Source organism: Amblyomma mixtum, chromosome 1, assembly GCF_055824585.1.
Source record: "Amblyomma mixtum isolate Tamu chromosome 1, ASM5582458v1, whole genome shotgun sequence".
Classification (NCBI taxonomy): Eukaryota; Metazoa; Arthropoda; class Arachnida; order Ixodida; family Ixodidae; genus Amblyomma; species Amblyomma mixtum.
In genome coordinates, this window is record NC_143012.1 from 310,653,843 (window position 1) to 310,669,756 (window position 15,914).

Genomic DNA, 15,914 nt, shown 5'->3' on the forward strand with positions numbered 1-15,914 from the left:
CGACGTACGAGGCAGTATAGATAGCACCGCACCGACGTCCTCGAACGGCAGCTAATCCGAGCGACGCGGAAAACATGCATCGCATGGGGGAACCCTGAAAGCCACGAGTTTTCTTCTTTCTCCCCCCACCCCTCGTATCTCCTTACCTTGTATTTAGATTCCGCGTGTCCTCCCGTGACGTGTACGACGACTGGACAGCGCTCACAAATCACCGGTCGAAGGGGCGGTGTTGTCACGACTGCGGTGCGTCGATGGCGGGCCGATGCCTGTTGGCGAGCCTCGAAGACGACGAACGAGCAAGGCGCCGGCCGACGCGACAGCCGTTGGCGCGCGCGTGCGGGCAGCAGGCGCCACGTGAGAGCGGTGTCGCGGAACGGGATACACGGACCAGTGCACGTGCGTTGTGCGCTCGCCGAGGAGACCTATGGGGGTCAGCGAGCGCGAACGAGGTAAAGCACCCTGCCCCCGGCTCTCCCCGAGAGCGCGGCGGGAGTCGATGCTCTCTGCTGGGGCCTTCCGTTGGTTACTGTGCCGATGAGCAGAAATTGGGTGTCAGCCCGGTTCACGGACAGCGACACTGTGCAGTTCTACTCGGTCCACTTTGCTTCCTGCTCGTGTTCACTGCCGTTCCCGTCTTTGTCAGAGACGTTTCTACTAACAAGAAACAGAGTTGTTCTGTTTGTTTTCTTTTACCAGTTGGTCAGTCTTCATGCATCCCTCAAGAGAAAAGTATACAACAGATGTATATTACCGGTACTCACCTGTGGGGCAGAAACGTGGAGGCTAACAATGAGGGTTCAGCTTAAGCTAAGGACAACACAGCGAGCTATGGAAAGAAAAAGGATAGGTGTAACGAACGTTAAGAGATCGGAAGCGGGCGGAGTGGGTGAGGGAACAAACGCGGGTTAATGACATTCCTAGTCGAAATGTAATGCGAAGGCAAGATAATCGCTGGTCCTGGAGTGGATTCCAAGAGAAGGCAAACGTAGCAGGGGGCGGCAGAAAGTTAGGTGGGCGGATGAGATTGAGAAGTTTGCGAGGATACGGTGGCCGCAACTGGCAAAGGACAGGGTTAAGTGGAGAGACATGGGAGAGGCCTTTGCCCTGCAGGGGGCGTAGTCAGGCTGATGATGATGATGATGATGTGTCTTTATTCGGAATAGCCGCGGCAGGGGCCTTATACTCGATGAGAGAGCGGCTGGCCGTGACCGGCCCCGTGGAAGACATTCAGCTATTTCCACTACAAGCACTTTCCACAGGAACCAAAAGCAATTATCTCCGCCCTTCCCTCTACGAAAATTTCTGGCCTCACCAACCAACCACACGTTTCCACCCGAAACTCGAGGCGACATTTTGGAACTTGTGCTTACTGCGCAAATAATGACCCCGTCTTCTTTTTTCATGCCCTTGCCATTATTCTCTCCGATGCTTGTGCTCAGTTTTTGCGCGTTTGTTAAGTTATGCGAACACACTCGAAGAAGACAAGGAAGGCGCGGGTAGCAGTGCTAGCTGTGACTGTTGAGGTGACGCTGGTCGACTCTTGTCATGGCTGCATGTGTCTTTGCTATTATTTTTCTAATCAGCTGCACGCAAAATGACCCAACGCTCTTTACAACGTTCTTAAATTTGACGACACGCAAAGCTCTATCCGTCTATACATAAGCCTATGTAAAGGCTTCAAATGCGCGCAGTCCGCCTTTGTTCCAGACATTCCGTTGTGACAAAATATGCAGCATCTGACTACAAGGATGACGGCTTGGTAAGACGCCACCGACAGGAAGCGAAGTTGCGCGTGGCGAGCGATTTCCGTATATGTGTTCTCTTGATTTCAAGTTATCAGTGAGCCACTGAGTGTCTTGAGGGAGTGAATCATATGCACACAAATACACCCCGGGAAACGTCCGACCAAACCCAATACTCCGCGACCGAAGGAGGCGTTCGTAATACTCTGCGCTGCTTGCTCAGCCCCACTGATTTCCCATCATTTTCTGTTTTATGCACTCGATCGAGTGCATAAAACAGAAAATGATGGGAATTCAGTGGGGCTGAGTAGACCGAGTGCCACAGTAGCTCTGAAGGTGATCCTCATAGGTGGGGTGCTCATTTTGTTCGACAGGCTATAGCGTGTACTTAAAGGGACACTGAATGCGAATTGAAGCTGGCTTGTATCGATATAGTAAACTGCGTTATAATCAGAAAAAAATACTTCTTTCAGCGAAAACAGGATATTTATAAGCTACAAAAGATCAAAAAACGAAATAAAAGTGGCGACACCAATGGTTTATTTCGCAAGTGAAATGCGTGCGCCGATAAAGAATTTTTTTGTGGATCCCGGAGGCTAGCCTAAACTGCCATTCAAACCAAAACGGTGGCAAGCCGTACTTTTCGGTAAGGACGTCACTATAGATGGAATCGATTAACGGGAAAATTTGCAAATCCAATTTTCTACGCGATAACTTCGTCTTTTGCTGCTGGACAAACGTTATCATACCCAAAAAGAGCCATATATATATATATATATATAAATATATATATATATATATATATATATATATATATATATATATATATATATATATATATATATATATATATATATATTACTGAGAACCATAGCTGCATAGAGTTGTCCTGCAGTGCCCGTTTAAGCCCGCGAGTAAGGAGGGGCCTCGAGTTAGCCGAAATGCACTACTGTAAGTTTTCACTGCTATATGCCTGCACTAAACCTCTTAACAGCATTGAAGGCAGCTTCGTTCCGCAGGTCAGGTGTGACTGGACCGGCAGGATTTTGTCACGGCCGCCACTGCCGTCGGCACGCCTCCTTTGGCGGCTTATTCACTGCAGTACTCCAACCTTGCCCCAGCTTAATTGCTGATGTTTTCAAGGGCAAGAGTGTCTCTGTACTGGCTTTAATAAAGGCTTCTATCGAACTGCTCGAAGCTTCGAGCTATAGCAGGATACAACTTAAAAAAAAAACAGCAGTTGCTAACACTGGGCCGCGGTCCGCGGCGTCCTGTATTACTCCGCTGGTTAACCTCAACTGTAAACGCAATCAGCTTTTTAATGTTTGACTATGTCAAACAATCTACGCATCAAACTAGTAGAGCTCATAATTCTTTTTCGTGTGATAAGCTTCTTGTTTAGATAATAAGAAACGTTTAAGCAGCGAACTACTTTTTTGTCGCGGCAGGGGGGTATTCGAGGCCGAAGGACGGGTGACGCCGCCATTATGCTGGAACTACGTCCTTCATCTGCGCGATGTTGACTGCGCGCAGTTTGATGGGAGTGGGGCGGTTAAGAGGGCAGCGGCGTGTGAAGGACGCAAATCAGGCGAGGGGTACACAGCGATTGAGAGACGAGCGCGTTCGAGTTGGCAGATGCTCTTTTCTTCAAGCGACAAATACAAGCAAAACGTGGCCTGTTGCCGTATGCAGCGTATACTATACATGCGCTTGATGCTGGCGCAAAACGCTTGGGCGAGTAGGAGGGTCGCTTGGAAGGGAACGAAAATGCAGGGCAGTGAATTCATGGTTTATGGAGATTAATCGTCCCAAAGCGACTCGGATAATGAAGGACGCCGTGGTGAAGAGCCCTGGAAATTTCGACCACCAGGGGTTGTTTAACGTGCACTGACACCGCCCCGTACACGGGCCTCTAGAATTTCACCTCCATCGAAATTCGACCGCCGCTGCCGGGATCAAACCTGCGTCTTTCGGGTCAGGAGCCAAGCGGCGTAACAACTGAGCCACTGCGGCGGCAGTGAATTTCAATGCCCCGTTACACCTCCAGTGCGAATAGCGATCTCGCAAAAACTAGGAGTGAGCATGTTCCTCGGATGAGCCTTCGAAAATTATGGTACATCAAAAGTTTCACTGGGGTAGCAACTCGAAGGCCAGCGAAAAAGCCTGAAAATAAACTGTAGGCAGCGTAACGCGCTATGGAAAGCAAAATGATACGAGTAAGCCGAGAAAGAAAGGGAGCGCAGCTTGGATTAGACAACGAACCCGAGCTTATGAGGAGTCTGTCATACAGTGGTCGCATCCGGCTGACGATGATGGTGTGTTACAAAACACTGCGCACTGAACAGCTCTGACATATAAGGCTTCACAGGTACAAGAATAAAATTTATAGACTCGAAGGAATGAAATAAAAGAGAACAGGGGCTGAAAGAGCAGCGAGAACGAGACATCCTGTGCGTGTTCGTGTACCGACGCCCACACAGCGGATGGCACCGGCCGGGGCAAGGCCACGAATCTGCGAAGGGATCGACTCCCACGAGTGCCGATTTCTCAACGCTGACTGGGCGAGCCAGCGTGTCGACTATGCGAGCGCGCATTTGCAAAATATCGCGCCGCCGAAAAAAAGTGCAAGAAAGCCCGGAGAGGAGCGGAAACGGCGTAAATAACCGTGACTGGCGAAAGTATTTGGGGACTATGACATGCCAGCTTGCGTAGACGGCTGTTCACTCCATTTATGCTGGTCCAAGGTGCGTTAAAAGGTCCCCGAATGGCAGGACAGTTTTTTGTTGTTGTTGTTTGCTCGCAGGACTGGCCGACGCGATCCAAGAGGCGTACTTGTAGCAATGAGATACACCAGCACTTTTTCTTCGTTTATTTATTTATTTCTAGTAACAGAAAAACGGAAACAATAATTTAGCTGACTTCGTGGTTGGAAGTTTCTACTGGATGAGCTACATCTGTGCGGTGGCCTTTTGCGTGGACCACAGTCCCGAATCGATTTTTCTGGGAGCCCGCGGGAACGGATTGCTTCAGCCAGATCAGCTGGGGGCCCTACAGGACGTCGGAGGGGCGCTTTCGCTACCCTCAGTTTGCTATGCTAAAAGCTGCCTATCTATCCGAAGGCTACGCTCACTAGCAGTGATTACGTGAGTTTATTAGTGTATACTTCGGGTAAATCGAGCAAATCTCTCGATGACCTTGTCAATGTCCGGCTCCCACTGTTTCATTCGAGGTCGAATGATGCCGTCGTAAAACGTTTGCGGCGCTTGAGCCTGAATGAAATGAGGGGAGAAAAACGCGACAACAGGTTACATTTTGGCGCTGAGGATTAACGCGAACTAGATTTGTACTGCATGTCTGAAGTCACTGCATGCACCTCATGCAGGCGATGGAGATCCTAGGCAATAGGTGGCTGCGCAAGGCTCACCAGCATGAGTACGAGGATGCCAATCCTGAGGCCGGCCATGATCTCCGGGAAGTGGCCGCCGAACAGCACCTCGAGCGTGCAGTCCAGGAGCACGTAGGTGCCGATGTTGAGCCAGTACTTGAGCAGGACGGCCGACTGGGTCTTGTCGGCGTCGATGCACTTAAAGGAGGCGTAGATGGGCCACACAAGGCTGAGCACCAACAGGATTCGACTGCACGAACACGCGCCCATCTTTGTTCTTCTCCTCATCCTTCTCTTCTTCCAGCTCACGTTCGCTTCTGGTAGCGCGTTGTGCTAACTGTCCGCAGGTCGCGCGCAGCTGCATACATGAAGCACTATTATGCATGCATCGACGTGGAGACTTGGAGTTACATTGAGCGGTACTCGATTACACTGTATTCGGGTACAACTCAAGAACGAAGCGGCAGATGCCCCTCAAAGAATGCTCTCCGGCCAATCGCGTCTGCAGATTTTCATGACAACGCGGTTTACCCGGTTAGGCCGTTGTGAATCCCTTTTCATCGGCCACACATTGTGATGTCAAGCTAGCAGGTCTAAAGGGGTTACCCAGACTGTCATGAGAATCGGTCGACACCATTTGTTGGCGGGCTACCCTTGGGGGGAATTTACCGCTGAGTTCTTTAGTTGTATCCAGCTACAAAAAACAAGAACTGCCCAAGCAATTTTATCATCATCATCACTATCTTCGTTTTTTTTTTTATTTGGCTCCTCATAGCACGAGATTCTGCAGCGACCCGCTCCAGAAGGCCTAGTTCCATCACCGTCAGAACAAATGAATCTACCTTTGATTTCCAGTATACTGTACATGTGCACTCTTAACCGAAAGGAGTAAAAGGGGAGTAAAGTCTCCTCTAGCGCACTCTTTTTTATAAAAGGGAGTGGCGCTAGAGGACAGCTCGCTTCTTTTATACTCCCATATAGCCGCATGTGTGTATAAAGTGCAGCGATGATAGAATACAGTAACAAAAAATCAGGGAGATGGCCCACCACGGCGGCACAATGGCGTTTAGCTACTGGTCCCAAGGTCGCGGGATCGAATCCTGGTCGCGGCGGCCACTTTTCCTTACGGCGAAATGCAAACGGCGCTCATGTGCTGTGCGATATCAGCGCACGTTAAAGAACCTCAGGTGATATAAATTCATCCGGAAACCTGCGCCACGACATACTTCGAAGCCCATGTGTCTCTTCGGAACTTAAAATCCCACTTACCGCTAGATGAGGAAGATAGCGATACAATGCTGTCCAAGTGAGCCTGAATGAAGAATCGATCGAGTCCATTGGTCGGTGTCTCGATGCAATAGTATGAGACAGAAGACGATGACGCCAACAGTAGAGTGCAACTATTCTCCAAGGGCACAACAATAACTTTAATGTTGGCGGCGTGGGACCGAGACCTCCTGCGAGCCCCACAGGCCAATAGTCATGTCAGCGCCATCACATCTGTAACGGAGCATGTAGTATAGATAAAAACCGACAGGCGATCGGTGGGCCCATCCGACGGAGATGCGTAACATTCCCCTTTGCATGACACGACACGTCAAACACATTAGTTCACATCCACCCTTATTACACGTTGTCTTCTTGTTACGGCCTTACACTTGACTCCCTTGCACACTCGGTCTTATAGCCCCTGTCTGATCTCCAGCATCCATCGACACTCGGTTCTGGAGTTGGCTGGCACACAACCACTTCAACGGAAGTTGAAGTGGTTGTGTGCGCATCAGGCTCGCGGGCGCCGCTCTGCTATCTTCGCTCCTCTTCTCAGCTCACGCGGTCGCGTTTCGATGGAGGCGGAACGCAGAAGGCGCCCGTGTGCTGTGTGATGTCAGTGCACGTTAAAGATCCCCAGGTGGTCGAAATTAATTCCGGAGACATCCACTACTGCACCTCTTTCTATTTTTCCTCATTACCTCCTATCTTCCTACCTTTCCTCACGACGCAGTTAGTGTCCACCGAGAAGTGAGACATAGCCAATCATTTTTTTCTCAGCTCACTTTCCTCCTCACCTTCCACGGTAGACACCCGCCGGTCCTCCGCCAGCGTCAGAACCTCCTCCTTCCGCGGTCACCTTCCTCTCGGTTCTCCCCGGGGCATGTATTTCGCTCTCTCCACTTTTCCACCTGCCAACCGTAACAGGTGTAAGGTGACAGGAAGTTCTAAGAACCTGTCATCTGGCAGGCGGAGGCCTTGGAGAACGGTGGACTTTTTTTTTTCTGGCATGAAGGTTATAATGCAATCTCATGAGAAGATCTTGCGTGACGTACGATCATGTGCGCTGCTAATGTCATGAATTGGATTGGATTCTATCTGCGGCCTACCAGTCCGTATCGGGTACAGCTATCGCTACCACTTAGTCGTCCCGCAGAATGAAGTAGTGTCCGGGGGGTATTGTACAGCGACAGCTGTTATTTGCATATATCCCGGTTCATCGGCGTTGTTGTTCGCGTAACGCCGCGCCACGCAGAGTGCATGGTCCGAACGCTTCGCCGTCAGGAGTGACAACATAATGACGTCGCGCGAACTATTCTACTGAACGCTATAAAAAATAATGAACAAACACTATTATATTCACCAGCGCAAACAGCTTTCGCTGAATCTCGTGTCACACAGTGGCAACCGTTTCTGCGGGTTTTTAATGCGATGTATCATTAGGAAGGCCATGAAGGCGAAAACGGCCCGCAAACGTTGGTATCGGCGTCTGTGTGAAGCCTGAACCTACTAGGTGGCGTCAAAAGGGATCTGCCTCTCTCCACCTGGCACATGTCAACTGTCTCCCTCTCCCCCCCCCCCCCCCCCCCCTCTACATGTAGGGAAGAGGACGGAGACGCCGGACGAAGTCTGACGCAGCAAAAATGAAAATGGCTCCAAGAAAATGACTCGGACAACAGCAGGCCTACGTGCAAAATATACAGCGCCCCGAGTAGCTACCTGTGTAAAAATGAGGCTTGCGGAAGCTATTCTCGTATTAAGCGGGAAGAGAAACTGGGATTCACAGGCCCCACCAGTGGCTGTGTTTGTACCAGCCACCTGCCAATGCAGCGACGCATCGCTTAACCGCTGCGCCACTAGCTGCGCCGATATACCGGCATGAGGAGTCGCCGCGATCTATGAATGTGACATACTTTTTAAGTAGTTTCGTAGTCGGAATAGAATCAGATACGGAATATATTGAGGAATGAAAGACAATGTACTCAGAATTAAAACAGAATCGGAACTGGCACAGAATGACGAGTGCAAGAAGGATGTTATCTATAGCATTTCCTTCCCGTCAATCCAATAGATGATATGCGAAATGCGCAGCGCCATCTCTCGGCGCTCCAAAAACTAAGTCCTCCATGTTGGTACGGTACAGAAAACGAAACCGCTGCCCAGCGTTGGGTTAAAACGGCTGCGCTTCGTTTGAAAAGTAAAATGCCGATGCAGTGTTGCGCTACCCTCTCCACTGTGAAAAGACACTACGATGCGTGCCAGAACTAGGTGCGTTCCAGCTTCTCGCTTTTCTATTTTTTTTTACTCCGTCCCAACGTTTTAGTAACACAAAACGCCATGCGAGGTATCATGTGTCAGCACGCGTATCAGTGCGCAGCTTTCGCTTTCTGCGCCGATTTTTTACAAATCTCTCGAGGTGATTTGCGTTTAAATTAAGATAAGGGCCACAGCCTTTGTTGTCTATGATCAAAATTAGAAGCCGATTTCGTGCATTTATCAACTCTCCGGTCGGGCGTGAATATATATAGACGCATACTTGAACAACGTAATAGAGAAGGTAATTTTTTTGAGCGGGCCAATCGCTCGTGCCGTGGCGAAATAAGTTCACTCGAGGAACCATATGCCGATTACTGCTTAGTTTTCTACGTGTTCAGTCAAGTTTTTCCCGCGTTCAATTAGTTTTAGAACGGCGAGCAAACTCTCTGGACCATACGCATATGTTATGCGCGTTAAGGAGTCTTTGTGAAGCAATACACCCTACGTATAAAAACTGAGGTGCGAATGCTTTATTTCTTGAGGATTCCTATACCTTCGATATCTGCGGCGACGAAAATCTAAAAAAAAAGAAGCGAATAATATAGCTACTTTATTATGAAGGAGGGACGCATTTCTAAGCTAGAAAGTACGTGCAACAGTGTTCTGAAAACGCTTCAGGCCATCAGATTTTATTATAGTTGTGGCAAGCTCCAAAAGCTTGCTTCGCAACAAAGCCATTTGTCCAAGTTTGGGAGTAAGCTAATAAACTTTCGGAAGCAACCGAACATTCTAATTTCGCCACACAGCTTGACCAGCGTATCGAGTCCGTGCATGCACCTACAGCTGTAGCATCTTTCTCTATTCATTCATTATTACAGCGCAAAGACGGCACAGAACAAGAAGGGGACACAACAGCGCTGACTGTCAACTAAGTTTTATTCGAGACCAGTAGGGTTTTTATACACCTGGCGATCAGAACGGGAAAACAAACATACAAGAATAGCTGTAGGCATGCGCAAGGGTACAGTAACGGCGGTTATCCGGCACGTGTCAGATTTCACATAACCGCCGTTACTGTACCCTTGCGCATGCCTACAGCTATTCTTGTATGTTTGTTTTCCCGTTCTGATCGCCAGGTGTATAAAAACCCTACTGGTCTCGAATAAAACTTAGTTGACAGTCAGCGCTGTTGTGTCCCCTTCTTGTTCTGTGCCGTCTTTGCGCTGTAATAATGAATGTAGGTAACCAACTCGCCCAAAATGTTGTATTATGGATCTTTCTCTAATCAAGCCGCCGCGGTGGCTCAGTGCTTATCAGAAAAAAAAAGCTGCGCCTTTGCTTACAATATTTTGAATTATATGTGCCTGCCTACTTTCTTCTTGTTAATGTCGACTGACTGCGTCTTAAGCAGGACGCGGTTTCAACGAATTGTGGCGAAAATCAACCGACGCCGGGCTCTGAAACGGTGACTTTGAAAACCGCGGATGCGCACTGCACATTACAGTAAAGGAATCGAATTACGCAGCTGGTCGAGGGTCTTGTGTGATTATACTGCAATGCACGAAGCTGCCGCGGTGGCTCAGCGGTTATGGTGCTCGGCTGCTGTCCCGAAAGACGCGGGTTCGATCCCGGCCGCGGCGGCTAGAATTTCTTTGGAGGAGAAATTCTAGAGGCCCGTGTACTGTGCGATGTCAGTGCACGTTAAAGAACCCCAGGTGGTCGAAATTTCCGGAGCCCTCCACTACGGCGTCTCTCATAGCCTTAGTCGCTTTGGGACGTTAAACCCCACAAACCAAACCAAACCAATGCACGAAGCTCCTGGCGTCGGCGCGAACGAAAGTTTGCACTGTCACAGAAGTTTGTCAACACACGTGCGCACTCACCGCAAAATAACCGCTTGCTACCCTACCAGATGAATTCGCGTCACCTGGGAATAAAATAGCCATAATAATGCGTGATGCTTGAACTGGTGCTTTAACGCGAGCATTAAAACGACAACAGCACACGGTCACGGTTCGACTTTCCAACCCACTTTCGAGTGCTGATTATTGCGATCATCAGCGCCAGACTTCAAGCGAAGCTGAGGACGCGGTAGGAGTTAGCTGGCGCTTATTGAAAGCACCTACATTTGGTCAAAGATCAGCTGTGAAAAAAACGCAGCAGCTGAAGCTTGCCTGTTGAAATTCCACTCGCAAGAAGAAAGTACGCATAGCAAACGATGCACCAGCTCGACGAGCTCGACCGAGCCAAGATGGAAACCGAAAGTTGTGGGCGCGGTGTTGCCAGACCACCAAGCAATTTCGCATATTGTCTATTGGTAGCCCGTAATTTTTATTTTTTTTTCACAACCGTGATTTCAGGCCGCTTCCAAACATGGTTCGCAGTTTTGTTCGGCGCACTCGCGCTAAATAACGATTAAAAGCTAGAATACTTAAATCATGTTGTGCAAAACGAATACCATATTACGTGCTCTACATAGATGACATGCGTCATTCACAGCGCCTCGCACTGGATTTGCTTTGGATGCAGTAAGTACGCGCCAGAGTTCGTCTATCTCTTTTGCTGCATTCTCGATCGTCGTCATTCGCATCACGTTCATTGCGCACAAAGGGCTCGCCATTTATCTGCTTTTCTCCTTCGTCCGCCTCGTTCCGAATGTTATCTCATGCCTCCCACATTCCTCCCTGCCTTTCTCTGCTAATTTTTCTCATAGTCCGTTTCCACCTACCGTGTACGGCCGCATGCTAAATCTGTTGCTTTATGCCCTCGAAATGTTTTGTCCTGCGCATTTTAACTGCACTTATTTTTCTTGTTGTGAGGTATAATAGCCTCTGCAAGTGTCTGTTCTCTGCTTTGTGGTGTTAATTTATATATTCGTTGCGGAGGCATGCAGCTTCAGAAAATGGATGGTGGTTCAGATTTCAGCTTGTTGTATTGGACGGGTAGCAGTCTGCTGCGTTCAAATGACATCGCAGAATGTAGTGAGTCTCGTGATCGCCTCGATCAAGTGATCACTTTTTACCGTATCTTCATTGTAATGTGCGAAATTTATTCGAGCTTTGCACTTTGCATGGGCTACAAACTGCACGCCATGTAGGCTCAATATTGTGAAAATGCTTGTGGTACCGGGCGTTGTAGTAGTATAGTGGCTCAAACATTCCAGAGCACTACTCTCTCCTTTTTTTATTTCATTCGTGCGCCTGCGTGTACATACGGACTAGCTTTGTGAAGGTTAGAGATTTGTGCCTCCATACAACTAGGGCCCTCCGTTATAGGATACATTTTTGCACCTCAAGCAAGTTTCTTAAGAAACGTGCTTACCCCGATTTCTACCCAAAAAGAAGCCTTCTAGCAAACTTGGTTTCCGTGTGTACATAGCTGTAGTCACCACAGGCAAACTATAGCGGACATCTTGTGCGGACGTCCAGAGGAGATTTTTCAGTCAATTGGTCATTTTAAACGTCTTTTAAGGCTTTTTATTTATTACGTTGCTTAATTTGAGGCAAAGTTCGAACAGTAAGTTTCGGAAGCAATAAACAAAAGCACGGACACTGACCAGAGGACCAACTGACATCACTGTATAAAATGAATCTACGTTAACGGTGTCCTGCTGCAAGGCTATTCTTTGTTTACAATAATGAAGTTGACGTTTAATGAATGTTGTCTCAGTGAACAATTAAAGGCAGAAAGGTGTTTCACGGGCATAGAAGTGCTGCACAGTAAATGGCAATGCGCGCGAAGAAATATTTAAAATAAATGAAAAAAAAAGTAAAAAAAACTCGTTATAACGAAATGCCTTATAATGAAGGAATGAAGATTCTCCTTGAAAAGTCGCTCAATGCGGGCCATAACGAAGCTACGGCTATAACGAAGTAATCACAGGGCCCCTTCAACGTCGTCATAACGAGGTTCCGCTGTAACTGATTCTAAAGAAGGTTCGCAGCGGAACCTGTTATTTCCATGTATTGTTTACAAAACATGCAATGTGCAAAAATAAAGTATTTTTTGCTCGGCACGAAAACGAGCATTTACACCGAATTGTCTTCTGCCACAAAATATGACCCGGCTAAACCCGAATTATGGAACCCTTAGCTGAGTAACCCCATTTGTGCCCAATTTCAGCTTGAACAATATCGCCCGATTTTACCACCCGAATTCCTGAAAAAACAAAAACTCGAAAACGAAGTACCCTATACACCCTTTCAGGCGCTTTGTACACAGTTGTGTAAGCGGCAAACTTGCAAATAAGTTGCTTTTTTGTATCATGTAGCGAATGCAGTAAATAATATTTCACATAAGAGTGAGCTAGGTAGCACTTTGTCCGCCATTTTTGTGCAGACAGATCTTGCCCGAGTGAAAACATCGATTGTTTTTGCGAAATTTCGAGCGATGTGAATCTTCGAAACCTAAAGCGATTCCACGATCCCTAGGGTGCTTACCTGACGCACGAGAACATTTCGATGTTATTTCTAACAAATGTGACACTTTGTACGGAATTCTCCACATCGTTGTAACTACTTACCTGCTGGTCTTTCACGTTCGAAAACTAATAAATTCCCTTTCTTGAGGCCTGAATATGTGAAAAAATAATTGATTTCTGTCAGAACCAAAAATTGCGCCTGAAAGGGATATATAACCCGGGGCAGGAATATATTCCTTGCGATTAGAGAACAAATAAACTGGACGGGCGATCAGACAATCGGATGCAAGTGACGTGCGTAAGCAGTGGTGATTTTTCCTGAATGCTTTTATAATAGAAGATTTCGAAATGATGGCTTTTTAAGAGCCGGGAGCGTACTAAACGGGCTGCCAAAGCGCGCGGGCGTGCAGTTGTTGGGAGCGAAGAGTCCCATCTGCAAGCACACAAGGTCCTTATAGAGCGCTAGCGACGGAGGGACCTTGGCGTGGCCACGCCTCTAGATTTATGTTATCGGTGACGCCAGTGCCACCAAACGTCTATTTTCTTCGCCCTCGCTATTTCGCTCCTAGCTTTGAATTTCTTTACCGACCATTGGAGAGGTGTACTAAGCTTCACTTCACCTTGACCGCAGATTCCCGGCAAAAGGGGGGGGGGGGGGGGGCACAGTAGCAGCGCTTTCGCACTAAAATTACGCAGCTGTCACTGCTCGTAACGCTGGGAAAGTACATCATACAATGATTCCATGGCGGCATGCATACGATACGTGTTTAATTTATCACCAAGATGTTAATGCATTGAGAAGAGGATGTGGCAATAAAGCACTGAAATATAAAGGAACAGGCAATGATACAAGAACACAAAAGGTATAAAAAATTATGGTGTGGCTGCAAACAGGCCTCGACATCATAAACGCGTCTTGAGGTATTCGTGCATTTTTTTCATATACGGGTTGAGTTTCCGTTATCCATATCAACAATCTTCGCGGGTAACTTAACTACACTTTCTCTCCAGTAGTTAGAAGCATTTGGGATAGCATCGTGAAAAATTACTTTTACCGCGGCTTCTTTTTTATTCCTGTTCTCCGAAAGCCGTAGTGGGATTCTGGCTCGTGCAAAAACACCGCCAATAATCATCGTGGAAGCAATGCCTAAAGTGCAAGACATGGGGGAGCGTTAAAATTGAAGTTCCTGAAGAATGTTCCTTGCGGTGGTTTCTTGCATATGCTGGGTACAGGGCGAATTGGACATATATAGTCCTGTGTAGTCACCGTCGCTCCTCAAGTCTGATACGACTCGGAAGGCCAATGCCGCGTTTCGACGGGCGGTTTCGGCTCGGACTTTGCCGCCGAGGTTGCGCCAGGCGTATGCGCGTTTAACTTCGTCGTTGTGCGAGTGTCAGCTCGCTGGTGCAGACGCACGTGCCGGCAAGAGTCGACGTCCAGGACAACTGGCGTGACTGTCTTCGCGTCCGTCAAGATCGCGCTCCTAGAGCCTGCGCTGTACGGCCTCCATGTTTCTCCGGTAGTGGGGAGCTTCCTGCCGACAGAAGAGATGTCGCTACAGAGGCAGACTATGATGGGACGTTTGCTTACGTGTTTGTCTAGCACTTAAAAGGGAGACGAGAAGCGATTCAAAAAAGTACAGAAGATAAGAGCTGCAACGAGCAAGTAACCTGAGTCACAACCACCATCGTGTTTATAAACCGTGTCAAGTCCACAGCAGAGCAAAGGCCACTTCTAGTGACCTCCATTTACCCCTGCCTCGCGCCAACTGCGGGACCGTAGCCCAGCAGACTGTTCTATCCTACTTCGCCAAACTTTACCGAAGGTGAGCGAAGATAATTTTTTTAAAATAATGAATGCTAATTAATCAGAATGTAATCATGTGTGATCTGCACAAAAAAAAGCATATCACGTTTGCACTTGTCGCGCAAGTCGAGAAATTCAGTGAGAGCTTGTCAGTTGACCTGCCGCGATGGCTCAGCGACTTTGGCTCTCGGCTGCTGAATACAAAGACGAGTGGTAAAATTTGAGCCGCGGTGAACGCATTTCGATGGAGGAGAGATACGCAACCTCACGTGTGCTGTGCGATGCAGTGCAGGTTGAAGACCCCTAGGTAGCCGAAATTGATCAGGAGCCCTCCACTGTGAGTCTCTCACAGGCCATGTGACTTTGGGACGTCTAACAACGGACACCATACCATACCATGCCATGCCATATGCATACCATGCCATGCCATGCCATGCCATGCCATGCCATGCCATGCCATGCCATGCCATACCATACCATGCCATGCCATGGCATACCATAACATAACATAACATACCATACCATAACATACCATACCATATCATACCGTACCGTACCATACCATATCATAAGCATACCATACCATACCATAACATACCATATGCATACCAAACCATACCATACCGTATCATACCATACCATACCATACCATACCATACCATATGCATACCCTGCCATACCATACCATACCATACCATACCCTACCATACCCTACCATACTACACCATACCATAACATACCTTACCATATCATACTGTACCATACCATAAGCGCAGTCAGTTTTTTATTAGGCCGCCGCGGTGGCTCAGTGGCTATGGTGCTCGGCTGCTGTCCCGAAGGACGCGGGTTCGATCCCGGCCGCGGCAGTTGAATTTCTTTGGAGGAGAAATTCGAGGCCCGTGTACTGTGCGATGTCAGTGCACGTTAAAGAACCCCAGGTGGTCGAAATTTCCGGAGCCCTCCACTACGGCGTCTCTCATAGCCTTAGTCGCTTTGGGACGTTAAACCCCTTAAACCAAACCAATCAGTTTTTTA

The 15,914-nt window shown here is 48.2% G+C and overlaps 1 protein-coding gene and 1 long non-coding RNA gene across 2 annotated transcripts in view; one reads left to right on the forward strand and one right to left on the reverse strand.

The window, feature by feature from the left end:
- The window catches only part of LOC149372420 (uncharacterized), a 37,677-nt gene that overhangs the window by 2,738 nt on the left and 19,025 nt on the right, over positions 1–15,914 (forward strand). Inside the window, exon 2 of the long non-coding RNA XR_016286996.1 lies at positions 158–449. This is a non-coding gene — a long non-coding RNA (uncharacterized LOC149372420). The remainder of the gene's footprint in view (positions 1–157; positions 450–15,914) is intronic.
- LOC149372421 (uncharacterized) lies at positions 4,374–6,968 on the reverse strand. The gene is made up of 3 exons (XM_089566902.1): positions 6,397–6,968; positions 5,167–5,485; positions 4,374–5,011 (listed from the first exon to the last, which is right to left on the reverse strand). Exons 2-3 carry the CDS (start codon positions 5,413–5,415, stop codon positions 4,895–4,897), a joined length of 366 nt encoding a protein of 121 aa, XP_089423028.1. The 5' UTR covers positions 5,416–5,485; positions 6,397–6,968; the 3' UTR covers positions 4,374–4,894.